Source organism: Nansenia antarctica, assembly GCF_963989245.1.
Source record: "Nansenia antarctica genome assembly, chromosome: 5".
Classification (NCBI taxonomy): Eukaryota; Metazoa; Chordata; class Actinopteri; order Argentiniformes; family Microstomatidae; genus Nansenia; species Nansenia antarctica.
Genome location: NC_137690.1, coordinates 22,630,321 through 22,653,524, shown reverse-complemented (window position 1 = coordinate 22,653,524; position 23,204 = coordinate 22,630,321). Strand labels below are relative to the sequence as shown.

Sequence of the window (23,204 nt, the reverse complement as noted above, 5' to 3'; positions counted from 1 at the left end):
TTGGTATTAGGCCTATAGTAGGTATTATTATTGAGAGTTGGTATTATAGTAGGTATTATCATTGAGTGTTTGTATTATAGTAGGTATTATCATTGAGTGTTTGTATTATAGTAGGTATTATCATTGAGAGTTGGTATAGTAGGTATTATATTGCCCGAATATCAAACAAAAAAACATATGTAAAAGCTTGCCTGAAAGCTGGCCCAGAATTGTCATGCCAAACTACCAAACAACCAACCAAACATGTACACACGCACGCACAGTTCACCTCAACAGATTGGCCACAGTTCACAGATGTGTATTTATTGTGTTTTATTTCCCAAAACAGCCTCAAGAAAGTTGTATTTGTGAGTTGTGAAGCTACCCTTCTATTTACACACCTTTTTCATCATGGTACAAAGAGGCAGCAAGAACCGTATCCCCTCCCTGTCCCTTTCAGAGACACTTCCATTGTTGGCCAAGACAGTCAGAAAATGAATAATACAATATTGTATAATGTTTTGATAATTTATTTATATACCATGGATCATGATGTTCACTGATTAATGGACTGTCAAATTAGAGCCTATTTGACCAAGTACGATCCCTGATTTACAACATTGAGGCTTAATGAATGCAACATAAACTCTTTATAAGGCCTAGATACATAGTTGCTTTGTAAATCTTATATCTATAGATAAATGCATTTCCTTTTGCAACCCTATTTTTCTTCTAAATTAGGCCTACGTGAAGATGCAGGCAAAGGTTAATGAATAGTAGGGTCCAAAACCAAAATTCCGTGACCACTCTCTGGCTAACATGTTTTGATGATTTATTTGACTTCTAGGGACCTTTTATGAAAAATTTAGCCTCCAGGTCCCTCCCAAAAATCCCGGGTTTTTTTTGCCAGAGGGCCAAATCCAAAATACCTGTAACCTTTAAGGCAGGTGAATAGGGTAAAAAAAAGTAACTAATAGCTATCACTATGAAACTTCCCCAGTTAATCACTTACATTAAGACAATTCTTTTTTGTATTACAATACAATATACGTAATACATGTTAAAACGGCTTGACATAAACAACTCCCTCTTTCTCCAACTATCCACCAATGAGGTTTAAGTATTTATGCCTCGTTTTCCCCTCTCCTCCCGCCCTCTCTCCACAGCCAGCGGGGAGGCGTCTGACGTGGCAAGGAGTCCGGACACGGACATAGCAGCTGAACATCACCTCTCTGCTGGATCTTGATCATTCAAACACTACCCGGACGACGAAGACCGGTTGCTACTTCATCCGAACCACAGATGCTTAAATCAGGGGAAACAATGTGGTTGATCGTTTTTGCCAGCTTCCTTCAATGTTTATCGGCCTATGATTTAGATTTGAAGAAATTAGATGGCCTCGCAAAAGCAAAGGTGGAGGTAAGCTACTGTATGCAATTTCGGTGATAATACATGAACAAAAGTGATTATTACATGCATGATACAATTACTCGACACGCACTCGACAATTCTGACATAAGAAATAAGAAATATTCGGTTGCGTAGACCTACTCCATAAACATTGATATACAGTACGCTACTATGATCCAGATAATCATCATCGTAAATCAAACTCTGTGTCCGACTGGACAGACGAATGTTTGAATGAATCAATAATACATTTTGTAAGCCGCACTAGAGCGCATGCGTACGCGTAAGGACGTACAGAAAAACGAATGATTGCGCCAGTATGACAGCCGTTTTGGACTAAATGTGATATATCTATGTGAACTGGAAAAATAAGTAAAAGTGTTATCATTGAATTGTAATTAATTCCACTGGACAGGACAGACTGTTTGTGAAAGAGACTATTGTAGGTGTTTCATGAGAGCCTATTCAAGCCTACAATAATGCACTTCTTCAACGTGTCTGTAAGATCAGACCCAAGTTTCGAATTGCAGTAACAATACCCTTTTCTTTAGACTCTTCTCTTTGTTAAGAGGACATGAAATTGGCCTCCAGGGTGCCACTCCTTAACCACACCTGTCAGGATCATTGAATACATCTGGGTTATTTCTACCCGTATAAGTAATGTGTATGCACCTGTGGGGGGACCACCAGATACGGTACAAACGGATACAAGTTTAGTTATTTTAGTTATTTTGTAACCACAAGTTAAAAACGTTGTTACTAGTAGGGTCCAAAACCACAATTCTGTGACCACTCTCTGTCTAACATGTTTTGATGATTTATTTGACTTCTAGGGACCTTTTATGAAAAATTTAGCCTCCAGGTCCCTCCCAAAAATCCCGTTTTTTTTTGCCAGAGGGCCAAATATACTACTCATAGAACTGGGAAAGCAGAGTGTGCAATGTACATCTTCTCTCTGCCTAAGGCTATAGCAAGTATACACAAATGCAATAGTGTACAAAGGCAATAAAGTTGTTGCCTACTATTTATCTAAATTCTCAACAAGAGGAAACAGGTTCTTGTGTCCCATAATGTGCAGAGGCCACTTGTCTCCAGGTGGCCTCATGAGGAAAACTTCCTATGGACACTTGTGAGCTAGACCCAGTCACCCACTGGACTGCTCCTGGGATAGACTTGTAAACTCACTTTGTCCTGCTTTATCTTTTCCCCTCAGTCATGCGGTGGATGACAGCTGAACAGGCTGAGAGAGGTGAGCCTTTCAGTTTTGTAATAACCCATTTTGCATGTGCAATATACAGTACCAGTCAAAAGTTTGGACACACCTTCTCATTCAATGTTTTTTAATTATTATTATTTTCTACATTGTAGATTAATACTGAAGACATCGAAACTATGAAAGAACACATGGAATTATGTACTAAACAAAAAGACCAGAATATGTTTTATATTTTAGATTCTTCAAAGTAGCCACCTTTTAATTTGATGACAGCTTTGCACACTCTTGGCATTCTCTCAATCAGCTTCATGAGGTAGTCACCTGGAATGGTTTTCAATTAACAGGTCTGCCTTGTCAAGAGTTAATTTGTGGAATTTCTTGCCTTCTTAATGTGTTTGAGACCATCAGTTGTGTTGTGCATCTTGTTCTTTCATAGTTTTGATGTCTTCAGTATTAATCTACAATGTAGAAAATAATAAAAAAATAAAGACAAACCATTGAATGCGAAGGTATCCAGTACCTTCACTTAAAGCTCCTTCATTTGATCAGTTGGTTACATTACAATATTATTGACATTATTGACAGCTGTGTGTCTTACATGTAATGTACGCTTGGTAAGATAAGAGTGTATAAACATAATGATCAATTGCCAGGTTGCAAGTGCTGAAAGACTTGAAAGGATGGCTGTCTCGCTGAAAAATAGTTACACTAACCATTAACTCTTTCCTCAGGTTAAAGCCTTTGTGACCCAGGATATTCCTCTTTAGTATCCTTTTCATGTTGTCAAGTATTATCAAGGGTAAGTTTTGTTAAACATAAAATTAAAAAGCTGAGCTATAAACCAAAACCACATTCACATCACATGCACCTAAAGGGTGCAGGCATAGGCTGCTGCCTAACATGAATGAATCAATACTGTTCTACAATATCATGAAATGCAAAAAAGATAGACCCTATTTATATTGTAATGATTACCAATAACACTGATACCACTGCAATTAAGGACATTGTGATTTTCTGGACTAACATACCACTACACAACAATACAAAGACATAGCAGCCACATTTACTACACTTGCATTCACCAACAAAAGTTCTGCACAGCAACTCATTTATACCAGAAGGAATATTCTCACCAAGGCCCTATAGTCAGTTTTACACTCACCCAGCATTTAGCTTTTTGTCCTAAAGCAGTCACTCCTACAGCATGTAAACTTCTGTCTCACAACTCAAGAGTTGTTGACCCCCTCTCCGGTGCTACAAGTACAAAGTACAAGGTGCACTTAACACTTCCTTCTAATATGTACAACATGGTATGTTGTTTAACAGGTGTTTAGACATGACGAGTACTTATCACAGCTTAATTGCACAATCAAGTGTCCCAAATACAAATTGACAAGTGTAATGTCAGATTCCCTGTTTGCATGTTTTTCTTTGTTCCTTGACCCCTGCAACCACAGCCATAACCTGGTAATGAAGCACCTCCCTGGGGCAGACCCTGAGCTTGTCCTCCTCAACCACTATTACGAAGAGCTGGATGTAAGTCAGCTGCCGAAAGCAAAGTTATACGCTATCGCGATTGCATCAAAAGGGTTCATGATTTAACATGCTGTATGTTGATGATCTCACTGGCCAGCTATATGTTTTTGTTGCAGTTAACAAGGGACAAGGATTTCACATTGATTTTCCTCCTCACAAATCTTTTTTAATAATAAGTGAAAATGAGATTTGTTTCTTGCATGTGTGATTTGATGTACCATCCAAAATCCAAGTAGTCTAGATGACTACTACTGATGCTACATAGAACATTTTCACCATGACATAATAATGTATAGTTCTTCTAAGTTTTTCACTATAGTTCTCTTTAAATCTCAAGCTGGGTCAGTGAAGGGGATAGCTGTAAAGAACTCTACTATATAACCAGACACAGCAAACAGAGCAGTTTTATGATGGAATTCACATATTTGGGATAGACATTTCATGACAAGACCTGTTTTGTGTTATGATGTGTAGTAGTAATAGTTGAAGAGTACGGTAGCCTCAGTGGGAATAGGTGTGTGTAACCGGTGTGTGTGTGTTTCTTCTGTTCAGCGGATTGCCCTGTCCGACATGACCCGCTCTGAGATCAACGAGCTGCTGGGGAAGCTGGGCTTCTACAAGAAAACCCAGCCTGAGGACAAGGTCCCAGAGGAGTTTCGCTTCTCCCCTGCCAAGGACAGCCCCTTTAAAGATGCTCCGGAGTCCCAGTCCTCACCCCCCCCCACCACAGCCTCCACAGAGCCTGACCCTGAGGCCAAGCATTTAGACCTGTAAATCCTCATATCAGTAAGAGGGGTCTGCAGTCTGTGTGGACAAAGGGGGCCTGCCCCCCAGTGCTGCTCCATGACCAGTTTGTTTCTGCAGCTGATGACAAACAACATTAAGGATCAGAATGTAGGCAAGCAGGTCCTGGATCAGGACTTTGGGGCACAGTCTCTGTAGCATATGCTAATTATTGGTCCACCTAGGGTTCAAAGCTCACACTCAAAAGTTGCACATACATTCTTCCTGAGTTTGGTCCGTTTGTTTCAGGTGAAAGTAGGATTTTACCACTAAGTGTCAAGTGTCTCTCTCCTCTGCTCATCTCTCATGTGTCTCATGACTTCCTGTCCACTGTGGAACTGAATGACGCCCCTGGCTGTAAAGTCGCCTGATTAGCTTGGGGCTGATGCTACATGTTCTGGTGTGTGGGGTTTAGTCACTCATGGGGATTTTATGTGGAGGGCATGACATAATGGTGATACAATAAAGTGTCCAAATATATTGTTGTATGATGTGCCAGTTGTATCATGTGCCAGAGAAACTCCCATTGTATGCATTACATACATCCAAAGAAATATACAGTTTGGTCCATATATATTTGGACAGAATTCTGACAATCATTACTATTTTAGCTGTTAACCAAAACATATTAAAGTTACAGTTATATAATGAATATGGGCTTAGTGACTATCAGCTTTAATTTGAGGGTATTCACAGGGTTTAGGAATTACAGCTCTTTAATATGTGGCCACCTCTTTTTCAATGGTCCACAAGTAATTGGACAATTGAATCAACAGCTGTTTCATGGACATATCTGGGCTATTCCTTTGTTATTTCCTCATCAATTAAGGTAAAAGGTCTTGCATTTGGAAGCTGTTGCTGTGAATGCTGTGAACAAACGGTCAAAGGATCTCTCAATGCAAGTGAAACAGGCCATCCTTAGGCTGCAAAAACAAGCAAAAGATAGCAGGAACATTAAAGAGTGGCCAGTTTGGTACATTCTGAGAGAAAAATAACTCGGTGAGCTCGGGACCACAAAAAGGCCTGGACGTCCACGGAAGACTACTGTGGTGGATGATCGCAGGCTCCTTTACGTGGTAAAGAAAAACCCCATCACATCCAGCCATGTGAAGAATAGTCTCCAGGAGGTAGGCATATCATTATCCAAGTCTAAGACAAAGAGAAGACTTCACAAGAGCAAATACAGAGGATTCACCACAAGGTGCAAACCATTCATGTCTCAAGAATACACCAGATTGACTTTGCCAAAAAACATTAAAAAAAACAAAAAAACTGCCCAGTTCTGGAACAGCATTCTTTTGACAGATGAAACTAAGATCAATCTACCATAATGATGGGAAGAAAAAAGTATGGAGAACGGCTCATGTTCCGAAGCATACCACATCATCTGTAAAACACGGTGGAGGCAGTGTGATGGCATGAGCATGTATGGCTTCCAAAGGCACTGGGTCACTTGTGTTTATTGATGATGTGACAGAAAATAGAAGCAAACAGATTAATTCTGAAGTGTTTAGGGATATACTGTCTGCTCAGATTCAGCCAAATTCAGCATAGTTGATTGGATGGCACTTCACAGTACAGATGGACAATGACCCAAAACATACTGCGAAAGCAACCCAGGAGGTTTTTAAGGCAAAGAAGTGGAATATTCTGCAATGGCAGTCTGATCTCATGACCTCAATGACCTGATCTCATCAAGAATGCATTCCACTTGCTGAAGACAAAACTTAAGCTGCAGCTGCAGTAAAGGCCTGGCAAAGCATCACAAAGGAGGAAACCCAGCATTTGGTGATGTCCATGGGTTACAGACTTCAGGCAGTCATTGCCTGCAAAGGATTCTCGAAGAAGTATTAACAATGAACACTTTACTTAGGATTATATTAATTTGTCCAATTACATTTTGGGGGCCGTGTATAAAAATGGTTCCAATTCCTAAACATTACAATATTTGTTCAACCTCTTGAATTAAAGCTGAAAGTCTGCAATTGTTTCATTTCAATTGTGGTGGCGGACAGAGACAAAATTGTCACTGTCCAAATATTTCCGGACATAACTGTATGCTTATCATGCACACATCTACACAAAATTAATTTTAAATGACAGAGGAAATCACAGATTTAAGTTGTAAACAATTGGGATACATTAGATGACGATTCACAGCAAAAAACAGAAGAGACATTTCTGTGTTTCTTAAATTGGTTTTAATTGTTAATTCACATTTAATTGTGTTGTACAGAAACATGGAATTATGACAATGTGTCCAAGCTTGTATGTACAGGATTCAATAGCTCTTTAGTGGCTGAGTTGGCTAGAGTGGAACAGTACTTTAGAAGAATACATCTGTAGACAGACCATTGCGTCTCAATTACAGATGTACAGAGAATTACATCAAAACCAGTTCTAAAACCATCCGAATAATCTTTAAATTCTTGATAAAGAAACCATAATAACAATATGGAATATACATTTCTTTCTTTACACGTTTTCTTTTCTTTTGCTAGAGTTCAGAAAATATACATTGGCAATAAAGTATAGTCAGTCTTAATCATTAATATTCTCCCTTTACCTGTTGTAGAATAAACCGAGCTGAAAGCCAGCTTTCATGGGGCCCAAGACTGCAGAGAAGTGAAGTTAGCATCTCTTAACCAACCTCTCATATTCAATCATAATAAGGACATTACTGTAAATACTGTGCTGGCTATAGGTTGGATTCATAAATTGGCTTATGAATCAAAACCACAAAGCATATAGTAGGAACACCTTTGAAATAAAAATACATCTAAAATACGCTACCCAAGCATAAATAAAGAGCCCATTAAAAGGAGCTGTGTGTGTGTGTGTGTGTGTGTGCGTTGCAGAGGTGGGGTTAGGGAGTGGGCAGGTGATGGCAGTGTGATCGTGACAACCCCTGCTGAGTCACTGAGTCTCCCTATGCATCTACAGTACATCAAGACATGTCTGTAGTACATCAAGACATGTCTGTAGTTGCTCTCAAGTCACAGACGGAGTAAAGATTAGAGGACAACTGTGAAAACAACACCAAATGACTGAGCTTAGTGGCTGTTCGGTTTGAGGCTTGAATAATGTGTGTTTGAGTGGGTTATGAAAGGTGGACCACACCAATTGACACAATACCAACAAATTCAGTGTTATAAAATGTGTAAAAGTTAAACCAACCTACTGTAGTTAAGCTCAGTGGCTCTGTGGAGTTCTGATGTACGGCTGTTACTCAGCATAGGGCTGCACAAATACACTGATGTCATAATCATGCTAACTACAGAGATAACATCCCTCCATACCAGTGCTTATGAATGAACTTAAATAGTAATAAGGATCATTATCAACAACGAAAACAACATCATTATAATAAGAAGGACTGTCTAAAACAATTCAAGTAGATGTGTTTTTAAAAGCATGCAGATTTGGTAACCCATTGAACAGTACCATGGTGATGGAGACTGAAGCAATATAAAGAGATGCATCATATTATTTCTTCATCATCATCATCACCAACAGCTCAGGTAACATCTTAAAATGGTTACAGAAAATAAAAACAAGTAGGCATTGGGGTAAAGGGGGAGAATACAGTGACATTCTTCTTTTTCTCCAATACATACATTTCTTTTGGGGTTTAGATGGTGTCACATCTTCAGGTTCTCTTAATAAGCACCAGTCCTAAGACCTCAAAAGCATGGGTGGTATTGCGTGTGGACTGGTATACAACTTACACAATATCAATTAAAGCTTAAAAAGACTAATAAAAAACATTGGTGTTCTCTCTTTTTGGAAGACAGGGAGGTTTTGTGTAGCTGAAACAAGTGTGTGTGTCCAGAGGACACATCTGTCAAACATGCCCCCACTGTTAACACAATTAATAAGACAGACACGTGCGCACTCACGCACACACTTTCCCCCCCATGGCAATCAGAGATGTGGCAATAAGTGACACACCTTCTCAGAGTCTCGGCTGCCTTAGTGCAGGGTAGTATTATGGGATGGGCTCAGGGCTCTGGGAGAGAGCAGGGGACAGTGTGGTACCCTGCTCAGGGTGGGAGCTACGCGTGAGCAGATCACAGGTCGGCGCAGGCCCGCCGGGCCATGGTCATCTCGTACCTGCGCAGGTGGTTGACCAGTGACTGCACGTAGGTAAAGACACACTTGGAGTCAGGCTTCTTACCCATGATCATCATGTCCTCCACCTCCAGCAGGGGCATGCAGTTGGCATGGGCCCTAGGGGAGGGAGAGATGGTGAGATAAGAAAAGGAGAGAGTGGTGGTAAAATGGAGAGAGCGAGAAATGAACTGATGGTATTATAGCACGGGTGAAGGATGACATCCTCTCTACAGATAGCGTTCTGTCAGCTTCATACAGCTGATCCATCCACCACAAACGTATACACTAACCATGGCCAAGGGTTTAAGTCATGCACATAACCACAGGGTGGCAGTCTTCACCTGTATAAACCCTGCAGTGCTCACTGTAACTGACTGTATAGAGTAATGATACAACTGAGCTGGTCAATAGTATTGCAGTGTGAGCTTCCAAGCCAGGAGCAGACAGCATGAAGGAGAGCTCTAGGAAACAGCTGCAAGAGAGACACGGAGAGCAAAACTACACGACCAGCAGAGGGTGAAATATTCCCTGAATGCCAGAAATGTCAACACCATAAAAATCAGACGTGGTGTTTTTGCCTTTTTGAATACCGATTATTTCATTGTTTACAGATCAGGCTTCATTGCTACTCTCCAAGAACAAATACACTGATTAAAGTCAATAAATGAGAGATAATACACAAAGTGGACTGAAGTTTTGTTTAATCTCTAGCTAAATTGTGGTGCAGCAGCTCCTTTTAAAGTGTGGAGCTGCAGATGGGGAGTGAGGATGACTGGCTCTGCCTGGCCCATAGCCTGCCTCTGCGGTCGCACACACACACCATGTTTGGGCTGGCTCACGCTAATGAACTTGCTTGTACTAATGCATAATTAAAATGTCTCTCCTCTGATCTCAGCAGTGAAAAGGCAGGGTTACTTCTGGAGTAACTAACCACTGTAGGGCATCAACATCACTCCTGACCATGAAACCACACAGTGACTAATCAACCGCAGTGGTTTGATGTTGTCGATAGGAGGTTTTAAGTATAGAGGAAAGAGGAAAACACAGTTCACTAAATATTTAGGAAAACCAATAACCATAATCCTTGCTATTTCCTCAAACACGCATACTCCCCACACACACGCACACCAATCCCACCCCATTAATTCTCCCAGCACCAGCGTGAGGTTCCTCCGTGGGCTGGTCCCGCTCTCACCATGAGTGTAATTTGGGTGGGCCGTGACTCTAGGAGGAGTTTTTGGTTTTAACCAGGCCCTTCTGCACCAGGCCCCTGTAGAACTCCTGCAGGTATGTGTACACACACTTCCAATCCGGCTCACGCATCCGCACCATGTCCTCCACGTCCAACAGCTGGGGACAGTCTGCAAGCTTCCTGCACCCACACCCAGGAGAGGGAGCAGGGGGAGAGAGGGGGCGAGGGAGGGGGAGAGAGAGAGGGGGAAAGAAAGGCGAGGGAGGAAAGAGAGGAACAGAGACAAAAGAAGAACCGAGTGCAGAACAGATATAAAGAAAAGGTAGAGAAAAGATGTAGTGAACAGAGAAATGCAGTGAGAAAGAAAGAAAGAAAGGAGGGAGAAGGAGAGAAAAAGAGATAAAGCAGTGAGCAGCCAAACCAGAGGATTCAGGGTGTGGAGACAGAGGGAGGAGACAGAGGGAGAGAGAGAGAAAAGACACAAAAAGAAACGATAACATTACATTCTGTGTTGACAGACATATCCATGAGTTGACATGCTTCATGAACAACATATGCGCACACACAGACACAACAAAATGTCAAATGGAGCGTCAGACGACGTCCATTTTGCCTTTTTGTTTGTTTTGTTGTTATTTTTTCTGACAAAAGACAACGGTAGGGACATCGACAACAGAACTGGGCTTTGTTTTGTCTAGTACAAATACAAGAGACTCGGAAAAAAAACAACAACAAGAATCTACACAAACTACATAAAGACGTGGACCACAGAGTGACCCTACAAGAGACATACACTGGTGGTGCACAGGGCGTGTGTGTGTGTTGGGGGTATGTGTGTTTGAGAGAGTTTCCAGATGAGGCACACGGGCAGAGGGGTGGAGTGGTGGGTGGGGGGAGTGCCCAGGGAAGTAGTGACAGTGCAACAACACAGTGTGGCGGGTGGGGGTGGGGGTTGGGGTAGTTGAAAGGAACACGTGTTTGACAATCTGGTGTTGACATTGTCATTATCGTCGTCATCAGCAGCATCATCATTGGATCACAGGTGAACAGAGCAGACACGGGTGGGTGACAGGTCACAGGCTGAAAAGACATGACCCCATCCAAACAGGAGATGACAGAGGAGGTGGTGTGAAGAAGAGGGGGGGAAAAAGACAGACGAAGGGAGAGAGGGGAGGTAGAGGGGGGCAGCAGTTGAGTGCTTTTCAAGTAGTCGTAACCTGGTGGTTATTTAGGGGTCAGGGATCTCTCATTCTCAGGAGACTGGGGGGGGTCTCTGGTTCAGAGCAGGGTTGAGATGGAGGGGACACCCCACTGAGATGGCCATCTCTGACAGGAGAGAGTGGAGGTTTAGAGTTGAAAGTAAATGGTGCATCAGTTGCAGATCCATGAGTTGATCTCACATACCTGAGAGGGAGAGAAGAGATGAGACTGAGCAGGGGGTGAGGGCCACTAGATTCCCCCTCATAAAGCACACAGTACTGGGCCACAGTGATGAGGGTGGCCCACCCCAGCTCCAGCCATCTCTTGGTCGAAAAGGAGTCACAATTCTTGTGACCTTTCACCTCCCAGACATGTGTGTAAAAGGCTGATCATGGTGTCTCCTGTTGGTTCATGTTCTCCTCTTCCTCCAGGCTGGTCTACATGGATGAGTAGGGAGGTGATAATGAGGCTGATAGAAGCTGGGGGAACCCAGTAGCACAGCACTGCTGTGGGTTTCAGAGACTCAGAGCTGATTGGCTGGATGTTGTTCTTACAGAGGTCCTCAGTAGAGGGAATGAGAGAGGGACACTGGATAAAAATCATTTAAACACTGGGGGAGGAGTGTGTTGGTTGGGGCAGGGAGAAGTGAGGGCAAGTTGTTTGTCTTTGGGTTCTTAAGGTGTTTGACTGTGTTTTTGTGTTCAGTGGGGGGGGGGGGGGGCAAGGTGGTTTCTAGACTGCTAGAAAGATCAGACTGTTAGGGTGGTCAGACGACGGGTGATCTTGAGGATACTGGATGTTCTGAGGATGGTTCCTTGTTACTGCACACGCACAAGAGACAGGACCTGGCTCAAACCCATTCTGCTGTTGACGGGGTTAACTCTCAGGGTTAGTTTCATTAGTTTAGCACATACAGTTCACATACAGTTTACCTGTACCATATGTGTGTGTGTGTGTGTTTGTGTATTTACTCACTCTGCAGTGCTGAAGGCCACCTCAAAGTTGTGTCTGCGGTTGCTAGCGCTCAGCGAGGAGTAGTCAAAGGCCTCAGGGAAGAAGTTATGCACTAGGGCACAGAACGCCATGCCATCACACCAACTTCCAGAGAAGTTCTGGATGCTCACATTCTACAGGGAGAAAGAAAGAAAAACAAAGAGATAAGATAAAAGAGTCCCCTCCCCTAAGAAATTAGATCACATGAACCCACAAAGCATGATGAGAAAGACTCTTCTTAACTCATCTCATAAACATGTGCACATGTGTAAAGAGGGCAGAGCTGGCAGAGGAGACGGCACTCTGGCACTGCAGTAGGAGAGTTGGACAAGGCCCGAGCACAGGTCAGGATGAATTAAAGCTCACTCTTGATGGCGAGTGGACCATCAACTCTCAAGTGCCATGGCTGGTTGGCTCACCTCGTATGATCGGGTTTTGGCACGGCACCAGTCCAGCAGCATCTGTTTGATAGAGTTGGCATTGGGCACACCGAAGCTGGTGGCACGCTGCACCTTGGCAACGCCTTGGTTCCCTGGGCTATAGAGGGAGTCTCTGTTAGTATGACCATGCTTGAGTACGTTTATTACCTTTCCTTCCTTCCTTTCTTCTACTCCAACCCTCTATCCTTACCCGCCGCTCTCCTTTTCCAGTTTTTCTATCATGGCTTTGCGGGACTGTGCGGCAGAGGTCTTCGGCAGAGTCTGTGCCCTCGTCAGCTCCTTACGCTTCTCCGCCTGCCTGCGCTCCATAGCTGCCAGGGACCCACTGCCACTACGAGACGATGAGTCATCCTCACGGTCAAACACACTGATGGAGGGAGGGAGAGAGAGAGAGAGAGAGAGTCAGAGTTCAACTGATCAGTCTGTGACTTTCCTTTTTATTAGGGATACAATAAAAACAACAGTATAAAATTACAATTATTTCCCTTTTTTGTTTTGTTTTGTTTTGTTATAACAGAAATGATGCGACTTTCTATATGGATTGCCAAGAGGTTTGTTTCAGTACTCACCTGCCCACTTTTTTGGTGGAGCTGGAGGAGGAGGAAGAGGAGGAGTAGCTGTAGGACTTGCTCTGGACTGTCCCCTCTAGAGAGAGAGCAGGGACAGATGATGATGAGATCATATGAAATGTATGGGTTAGACTCTAATGATGATTGAAAGGAGGAAGAATAATGTGTGTGATAATGACTCACTGTCTGTTTTCTGTACATAACTGGCCTCCATGATGGTGCTGCGAGATGACCTGCTGCCATCATCTAGACAAAGATACATATTCAAAACCATTAGAACCATTTCAACTGTGTGTGTGTGTTGTGTTGGCATGGTCTATGGCTGAGCTTGTTTATGTTCGGCCTACCAGACTTGGCAAAGCGGTCCGTCTTGGTGACTTGGCTGAGGGTGGAGCCATCGGCTGACTTCTCCACCTTCCTCATCACCATCTCTCCGGCAGCAGGTCCTGTACGACCCTTCTGAGTGCGCTCCTCTCTCTGCTGCCGGAACTCCTGCAGACGAGTCTCTCGCTCCTTCTCTCTCTGGTCTGAGATGGAGGAGAGAAGGGACGGAGGGAGGGAGGGAGGAGGAGGTGGAAGAGGAGATGTCAGTGGAAAAAGAGGGAGGAGAAGAAGAGGTACTCAACAAACTGAAAGCACCTCGTCCGATCAAAAGCATGGCTAAACATGGCTTTAATATTTGAGGAGCTATTTCAGGATTCTTTCCTTCAAATCTTTCCATTGGGTACCTTCAAATTCCTTCAAAAGCAAACAGCCACACACAGGTGAAAGACAAAACACAACCAAACCAGGCTGTGCACGTGTTACATACACAAACATAAAAGTTCAAAGAGTACAAAAACAGACAAAAAAAAAAACGTCCACCTCTGAAATCGTGGCCAAGACGACTGAATACTCTGACACCCTAACACCAGCAATGCTACTCAATGCCTCTTGGGTCTCCTGGTCTTACCTGTCCAATCGCCTTTCTAAGTCTCAGTGCTACATATCAGCTCTCATCATCACTGAGTCCCTCCCTCAGCTCTTCATTTACTCTTCCAACAGATCTCTCTCTCCAGATTTGCTGGGGTTACGGCAATACTGGTCCAGGCTACGCCTGCACAGCGTGGCCACTGAGGTGGCCCATGGAACACACTCTAGCATAGACACAGGTCTCAGAATCCTGTCTGGAGTCTCAACAAACAGTCAGCACTATGCACTAAAGCTGCCATACGTGGAACGGCATGTGGTGCGTTTGCCTCACGTGTGGAGAGCATGGTGAATGCGGGCTACATTCATGCATGTTCACAGATGTGTTAACGACATATCCCTCATCGTCCACCATACAGGTTACCATGACAGCTGTGTTTATGCATGCAAGCGTAGATCTTCAATTTGTATAATTGAGAGTAACAAGACCAGTGAGAGAGTTCATTAGGTATGAGCTCATAACAGCAATGGTTTGACAGTGTGGTGGACGATGAAAGAATATTGTAGACAAAAGACAAGTGCAGGTGCATATCCATAATATTAATAAACTCCACACGAACACACAAACCGATTCCTACCTATTTCCTCCTGAGTACATCCCAGCCTGGCCTCTAAGAGCACATGGAGAGAATGTGGGAATTAAGAGCAGAAAATGAGAGAATGGAAAATGGGGGAAGAAGTGGCAGCTTCATACTGAGCCATCTGTTGAAGGGAGGAAAGACAACAGCACAGATAACAAGAGGAAAACAAGAGGTACAAACAAGTAGAGAGTGGACAAACAAGTAGAGAAGGTGAGAGAGACAAGAGAGACGAGCTGACGTTGATGGGGAGGGGGAGAGAAGGACAGGAGGTTGGGCTGGCTGGCTTTGGCCCTACTCTCACCTCTTTTCCTCTTACGCAGTTCCCTCATGGCTGCTCGGATCATCTTTCTCTCCTCAAAGTCCTTCGACTCATCCAGCTGTTGGAAAAAACACAACACAGATGGAAGGAATGAGAGGGATCAGTCTTCAGACAACCCCATAGGAACACTGCCCCCCCCCCCACACACACACACGCACACACGCACAAACACACACACGCGCACAAACACACACACACACACACACACACACACACACACACACACACACACGGGTATGATCTTTCCAAAAATAAATCCATTTAGCTTCTCACCGACCACACATACAGTACATTCCAAAAACAGTGCACAAATCACCACGCAACTCTTCTGTTGAAGACAGTTTCATGACTACTACAGTACGTGTGAGTGCTACAGCAGAGCAGACAGTACCATTTTGTCCAAGACCTCCTCATCCTCAATCGCAGACAGCTGCTCTTCGGTCAGTTTCCCAGAGTGTTCCTCGACTTTGGCCCGAGCAGCAGATGAGCCATTGGATATAACGGAGGCCTGACTGGCCAACTGGACAGAGGGCTCCACTGCAAACACAGGCTCCGACGCCACCACAGGCTCCGTCTCCATCTGCACGTGCACACACAGTGGGAGGGAGAGCATATTATGAGTTCATTAATTAATCCCAGAACTTACACTTAACACTTACACAGTTCAATTCAGGATGTGTAACTACTTCAGGCTGTATGACCGAGGAAACCTTTCTTCAATTATAACCTTGACTATGGTTTCATATTATTACGATCTGAGGACAGCTGTCAGTGGCATCACACAGATACATAACACCAATCAAAAGCCCAGTAGCGTTTGAAGATTGATCATACTCCAACACCGTTCTACAGCTGGTGAGAAACCATGATGGGGCCGTGACGTGCCTAGCCAGGGGAAAGAGAGAGAGAGAGAGAGGAGGCTTCCTATTAGACAGCACCTACAGCTGCATTTATACAAAACACACTGAGACTTGCTGACATTTAGGACGAATGAGCACCGGTAGATTTTATTAAAACATCCTGGAACCATCGGAGGCTCATTTGTTACTGACTGCCTCTGACTATGTGAGGAGGCTGAGGGGCTACATGAATGTAAAGTGTAGGACAGCAGCCAGGACCTTCCTCCCACAGCATACAGGAGTGTACACTACTACAATATCGACATGTATGATGTCCAGGAGCTAATAAGGAGCCCCAGCAGCCAGTGTAAGGGCTAAATTACACATGCTGTGTCAACCTTACCTTACCTCAGCGGCGCGTGTGAGTCTCATTTAGGCGCCCATGTTAACAGGTTGGAGCATCTCCACAGGCTGCGTGAGAGCCACTCTCATGCGTTCCTCACGCTGATGCCTACTGCTCGCTCACTATCGAGTCGGACTGTTGCCTATTTTTCAGCGTGAGGCCGACGTGAAAATGATCTACCAGCAACATAGACTACAGTTTCAATGTCTACATCTGTAAATATGTATATTTTTTTTTTTTTTAAATCAACACTTCCGCTATCTGTTTCAAAGCAGCAACCTCACGTAGACTATAGTATAATTATATTATGTTAATAAGTTAAAAGAACATCAGGTGAAGGGCAGTATTTTTCCAATGATTTCTCCCTCTCTCTCTGTGTTCGGTATTCTCTTGCCACGGCAACATTGTGTCACGTGAAATGATATGTCGTTGGGACGACTTTTCTAATCGCTCATTAAGGACGGATGACAGCAGAGACTGAACCCAGAACAATTCATAATGAAGTGAAATGAAACATTATATTATTGATGGTCATTATCAAAAGGCAAACTCAATATACAAAGATAGGGCTGTAGCAGCTCCGTGGTAGACACGCAAGTGCTATAAGTGCTGGACAGGTGTCCAGTGAGTTCGACGTTGCAAAAAGTCCAGGAAAAGTTCCGCCACGCACACGCGCTGCTGAGGTAAGGTCGGATGTGTAATTTAGGCGGAACCCTGCAGAGGTAAAAGACAGAGTTGTGTGTGCTTCCACTGCTGACAGGTGAATAGAGGAGATAAGCCATGGACATAAACACATTCTATTAAGATATTACTGGCTGGCCATCGGTTTATTTTAAGTGGCCATAAAACCTATAGATAACACCATCTTAAATAGATTTTCATATAGTGCCACATGCAGACTATCGAGGCGGGCTTGCCTCTGACTTTATTGTTTTTGTTGTAACTGAGTCCAGGTCCAGATTTAGCCCAGACAGCTGGAACCATACCCATTAGCCCCCCCTCCCCCACTGCCCTCCTCCCCTCCTCCCCTCCCCCCTCCTCCCTCTTCTCAGAGTTCAGCCTGAGGGACACATCGGGAGCTGTATGATCAACGGTGACCTGTCTGGTTCTGGTCTGTTCTGACCCATGGGATAGGTTGGAGTGAGAGCCACTTGACCGCCGTGGAATGTTTTTGGCAGCCTAACACCAAAACAAACCGATTTGACCTGGAGTGAGAGAGGGTGTGAGTGTGTATGGTGGTCCGTTGGGGGGGGGGGGGACTTTATCTTTGATTAAATGGCTTGTTATTGTGAAGTGACTACAATGTTGTATATCAGTATGACAGAGAGAGTGGTTGTATAGACCTACATCATTATGTAATGGCTGGTAAAGGCAGAACTACGTCAATCAACTATTACATTCTGAAAAGAGGTCAGGCAAGGTCAGACTCAGAGTCTGTGCATCCCAATCATCATGAGTGTAAAATGACTGAACTAAAAGAGAGCACCTTCCTTAGATTGGAGAGGCTGATGGATAGGACCAGCTGCCCTGATAGCATTAGACTGGGATAAGGACCCTGCCCAGATTAATAATTGAGGATAACACCACATAAATACTTCAGTATCCTTCATCGACACTCACACTCACTCATGGACGTATTAACAAACACACGCTAACTCCACTCAAGATCAGACCAGCTCAGGAAACATTCTACCACTCTGAATAATGGAATAGAAAATCCTGGCACACACATATACAGTAGCATGGCATCTTTTGCATTGGAAGTATGAGAGAAAGTGGGTTTATAATACCATTTAAAATGTTAAATGTTTTAAACAAAGATGACTGATTCTATCTCTTGCACTATATTCCTAACCAGAGAGGTCAACTGGTTTCTGGACCCGTGTGCTGACTGGTATTGGTGTTTAGAGGGCAACAGAGTGCAAAATCAGAAGGGCCTCAAGTTGGCAGCTCTTTGGCTCAGTTCCCTTAACCCCAGCCACAACACACAGCTGACCCACTTGTCCTGGTCTACAGCAACATGCATGGCCCCTAGCAGACCAAGGAGCATATCAGGATTTTCCTTATCCTCCAGTACTCAACTAATTTAGGTTCTTCCTAAAAGAAGTCTGAACCACAGCGGGCCTAATAGTGTGGTCACACACATTAGAGACATAATCAGAGATCAAGAATATTGACTTGAACCCAGGGAAATATGTTTCAGGACAGGAGCCAGGACCTCCAGCCACACTATGATTCGATGTTGTGGAGAGGTGAGGAGTTCCTGAAAGATCGACATGCAGTCCAACACAATGTTTTGGACCTATTTTAGGAGGAGAGTGCCACAGAGATCCAAGGAGTCTAATGTTTGGGCAGTGTCACTGTCAGGCAGTTACTCGGAGGATTAAATGACAAGTCGCTTCCTCGCTCAGTAGGAAGTGTATCCCCTCATCATATTTCCCTTGACAGAACACGAACGCACACGCACACACGTACACACACACACTCTCTCTCTTCACTCTCTCCCTCTGTGTGTGATGCCAAGGCACCTCCACAAACAAAAACCCAATGGGATTAAAGGATTGGAACACCTCAGAGATAACACCAGCAGCAGTCACACACATCCGTGCCTGCTCACAGAACAACCAGAACAACCAGCTGACATGAAATAGTGAGAATAAATAGAGAAGGTCAGGCTTTGTGGTGGGTGGGAATAGAAAGGATGCTGTGGGAATATCATAAAGAGATGGAAACGTAGACCCAGTTTAGAGGATTTCAAATTAGAGGATGGAAAGTGTGGGAGGACGGGGTTACAGGGCACTAAAACAAAGCAGTTGAGTTGGTCTTTAGGGCGAATTCACTGCTCCACAATGATGCTTAAGAAAATCAGCCCTGAATTGACAACACCGGGTTGAGAAGAGACCATATAACCATAGTCTGATCATGACAACCTTTCATCTTGGCTATTACTAAGCCACTTTGATCATACTACTCCCTCCATGGTCAGTTAACCATCTTCATACACAGTACTTAAGTCCCATTTCTCATTAGTAGTGTAGCTAGAAGGGACAGACAGAAAGGTAAGAGGTAAAACATGACATCTAAGACATCAGAAGAAAAGATCAAGTTGTCAAAGATGGAGGAGGAATAGAGAGTCGGTTAAGAAGAAAGAGGCTTAAAATGAGGAGAAGGATTACGGTGGGAAGGGGATCATACAGCCAGTAAGAGAGTGCCGTACCATGCTGTTGCTGCGTAAGACACCTCCTAATCCTACCAAAGAGGAGGTGGATGAGGAGCGACGTGTGGCGAAGGTGGGACGGTGTGAGACTGGGGCTGTCTTGGGTTCAGGGTCAGGGTCATTAGGCGCGCAGGGTTCAGGGTCATTAGGCACGTTTAGCGAGAGTTCCTGGTCATTGGACGGGGAGTCCGAGTCCTGGGGTGCCCTGGGACGGGTTTTAGGGTCCAGGGGTGTGCAGGATGGGGTATCAGTGTTGCGGGGGGTGATGGGCGAGGGCTCAGGGCAGAAGGATGTGACGGGTAGAGGATCAGGCAGCCCCAAGGCCTGGCACAGGGCCTCCACCTGCCTGGCCAGCCTCTCCTGCTGGATGCGCAGCCTCAGGTTCTCCTCCTGCAGGCTGGCCAGAGCTGTGGCCAGAGGAGCCACACGCCCCACAGCCTCCTCCAGCCGAGCATCCACCCGCTTCCCAAAGGCCTGCAGGTCAGTGTGGATCTCCCCCACTGCACAGCGCAGGGTCAGCTCCAGCCCGCATACGCCCCCCTCACCCTCACTCTCCCCCTCCTCCTCCTCCTCTTCCTCCTCCACCTCCTCCTGGGCCAGCAGGTCTCCGATCACAGCCTCTAGACCAGACTCAGCACACAGGCTGTCTGGGCTGTCTAGGGCCCCTGGTGCCTCCATGGCTGGTAGGAAGTCGAGGTTAACACCAGGCATGGTGGCTGACTGCAACCAATCACACCGAAAGTCCAATCCCGCTTGAGATGAGATGCAATGCACTGGATAACAAATACTGTAATACTGTAATAGTTTCAAATCCAAGAGTTAGGAGAGGAGGACAGTCGGCTTTCTCTCAGTCTGCCTGTTTATAGAGACCCTTCAAAACAACTTGTGTTCTTTATACCCCCCACAAATCTCTCCTCTTTAGCGACCCAGTGTCTGACAGCCAATGAGCATGCACAGAATCCCGTTTCCAAGGCAGCAGAGGCCTCCACCCCCTTTTTTTCTCAGGTGCCATAGACATGTCTATTTATCACTGGGCCAGCTATTATTCCACTGAGCCAGGCAGGCCTGGGGGATTGGTGGGGGCCAGAGGAGGGGAATACTGGTGGCAACAATTCAGATCCCTCCCCCCAACCCCTCCCGCTCTCAAATCCTTTTATTTAGAGCTCTTGTCCTTCACACCTCGATTGGCAGGCGACTGGAGCTTTGGACAGGGCTCCCAGGCCTGGGCTGAACTGGTAAAGCTCAGCAGTGGAGTTTTACTGGCCCAGAAATGTATCTGACCAACTGCAGCCTCTGTCGCCTCACAGGTTGGGTTGCATGACACTCTTGTCTTAATCAGGGCTGCCTTCTGTTTGTGTGTTAACATTCTGTATTGTCTGTTGCTCTTTGTTGGCTGCTGTGGGGTGTAAGCCCAATACAAATTTCCCAGTGATGGGACAATAAAGTGACTCTTGACTCTTGACTTGACACGCATCATAGGACAGATCACTTGGAGGATGGTTAAGATAGATAGATACTTTATTTATCCCTGAGTGGAAATTAAAGTGTTGGGCAGCTCACAAAGGGTAGTGGTGGTCTAGTGGATAGTGAGTTGGACTTGGGATCGGAAGGTTGTGAGTTCAAATCCCGCCTGAAGCCACACCACTACTAGTGTGCCCTTGAGTAAGGCACTTAGCCCTCAGTTACTCCAGGGGGAATGTCCCTGTAATTCGTAATTGTAAGTCGCTTTGGATAAAAGCGTCTGCTAAATGGCAAAATTACAAACAACAAAATAAAGTGACAATAGAATAATAGAATCATTTTATACAGTAAGAAGAATTAACATCCCCCAGCCTGACTCTGATCACCCCGAATGAGCCAGCCGGAGGAGGAGTTGTACAGTCTTATTGCTGCAGGCAGAACAGATCTCCTATAGCGCTCCTTAGTGCAGCGTGGTTGTAATAGTCTGTTGCTAAAGGCGCTTCTCTGCCCTGCCACAGTGTCATTTTGTGGCTGGGAGAGATCGTCCATGATGGCCAGGAGTTTGGTCCTCCTCCTCCTATTGGCCACCTCCCCCACTGTGTCCAGGGTGAAACCGAGGACAGAACTAGCTTTCCTAATAAGCTTGTTCAGCCTCTTGGTGTCCCCTTCCTTGATTAACCTAGAGGACATGTAGGTTACATGCAATGAGAGATGGTGGCCAATGTGGAGAATGGAGAAGTGGGCCTTGGTTCTGGCTGGCCATGGGGGAAGGTTCTTGGAAAAGGACAGCTCGGCCCTGGTGCCTGACCCGTGGCTGGTTGAGGAATGACAGGGTGTGCTTCGGTCTCGCTAATAGAATATAACAGAATATCCCAGTGATCTGACCAGCTGCTGCTCACAGTTACAGTACGTGTGCATGCCTCAAGTGCTTTGTGTGTCAGGCTGAATGCTCAGAGAGTGCGGATGTGAGGATGTGTTTCTTTATGGGAGTGTGTGGGTCCTGCATACAGTATGTTTATGTACATGTACTAAAAGCTATGTGATTCTAATTTCAGGATATTACACGCACGCGCACACACACACGCACCAACACACACACACACACAATGAGCTAAACATTCAATTAAGAGACTATCTACTCTCCATGCTGATGTCTCAGCCATATTGAACTCCAATTTTGAAGTTCTCAAAATGCAGCCTTTGGAAAAAGCAGGGTTCATGTGACATGGCGGTCTCATTGAGCACCTCTTAAGTGACTTTGTCCCTTGACAATACACTAGTAGCTGTCACTGAGCTGCTGGCTCTGGAGAGCGGTGACTTCCTGGGATTAAGAGGAAAGCAGAGCAGCTTCCAGGAAGAGGCCAGAGAGAAGAGAGCAGAGGTGGCTGTGGCCAGGGGAAGTGGGTCAAATGGACATGGAGGGGGTCTAAATACAGTACAGTGCCACAACAGGGAGTGTGTGCTTGTGTGTGTGTGTGTGTGTGTGTGAGAGAAAAAGTGAGTAAAAGAGAGAGAGGGGGAACAAAAAGGAGGAAGAAAGAGCAAGTCACAGACAAAGAGCTGTACATGTGAGTCACAGACACAGTCGGGGCTGTACATGTGAATGTTGAAGTGAGGATGTCCTGTATGTCTAATACCAGGTGTGTATCTGACGGAACGCATGTGAATGTGTGAATCAAGTAGACCTTAATTGCTAAATACATTGTGTCTCACACAAGTGACGATGTCTTTGGCTGTTGGTGACCCCGCAGTTATTTACAAGAGTGTGTCTAAAAATAGCAGCAGCTTTATCCAGGCCTTACCAATAAAGCAACGTAGAGACTTTAATCTGAATGCCTCCAAAGAGCACAACGGGAGACCATGATGTCAGGGAACAGGTTTAAAAATAGCTCGCAACAGAACACCAGGACGAAAACATGATGTTTCGGACCGAGTTCACAAAACACCCCACACATTAGGCTCATCCCCACAATAGTATTCG

The 23,204-nt window shown here is 44.8% G+C and overlaps 2 protein-coding genes across 2 annotated transcripts in view; one reads left to right on the top strand and one right to left on the bottom strand.

Moving 5' to 3' along the window:
• Nucleotides 1–1,174: 1,174 nt before the first annotated feature.
• Nucleotides 1,175–5,394, top strand: selenom (selenoprotein M). Its single transcript, XM_080533097.1, has 5 exons — nt 1,175–1,398; nt 2,603–2,638; nt 3,337–3,371; nt 4,066–4,144; nt 4,697–5,394. Exons 1-5 carry the CDS (start codon nt 1,282–1,284, stop codon nt 4,916–4,918), a joined length of 489 nt encoding a protein of 162 aa, XP_080389223.1. The 5' UTR covers nt 1,175–1,281; the 3' UTR covers nt 4,919–5,394.
• A 3,603-nt stretch (nt 5,395–8,997) lies between these two features.
• smtnb (smoothelin b) overlaps nt 8,998–23,204 on the bottom strand; it is a gene marked incomplete at both ends in the record, with an annotated part of 49,915 nt that continues 35,708 nt past the window's right edge. Inside the window, 10 exons of the mRNA XM_080531477.1 lie at nt 8,998–9,157; nt 12,408–12,559; nt 12,845–12,962; nt 13,056–13,232; nt 13,435–13,510; nt 13,618–13,680; nt 13,782–13,961; nt 14,982–15,014; nt 15,286–15,361; nt 15,695–15,883. Of these exons, the coding sequence (XP_080387603.1) occupies nt 8,998–9,157; nt 12,408–12,559; nt 12,845–12,962; nt 13,056–13,232; nt 13,435–13,510; nt 13,618–13,680; nt 13,782–13,961; nt 14,982–15,014; nt 15,286–15,361; nt 15,695–15,883 (1,224 nt within the window). The remainder of the gene's footprint in view (nt 9,158–12,407; nt 12,560–12,844; nt 12,963–13,055; nt 13,233–13,434; nt 13,511–13,617; nt 13,681–13,781; nt 13,962–14,981; nt 15,015–15,285; nt 15,362–15,694; nt 15,884–23,204) is intronic.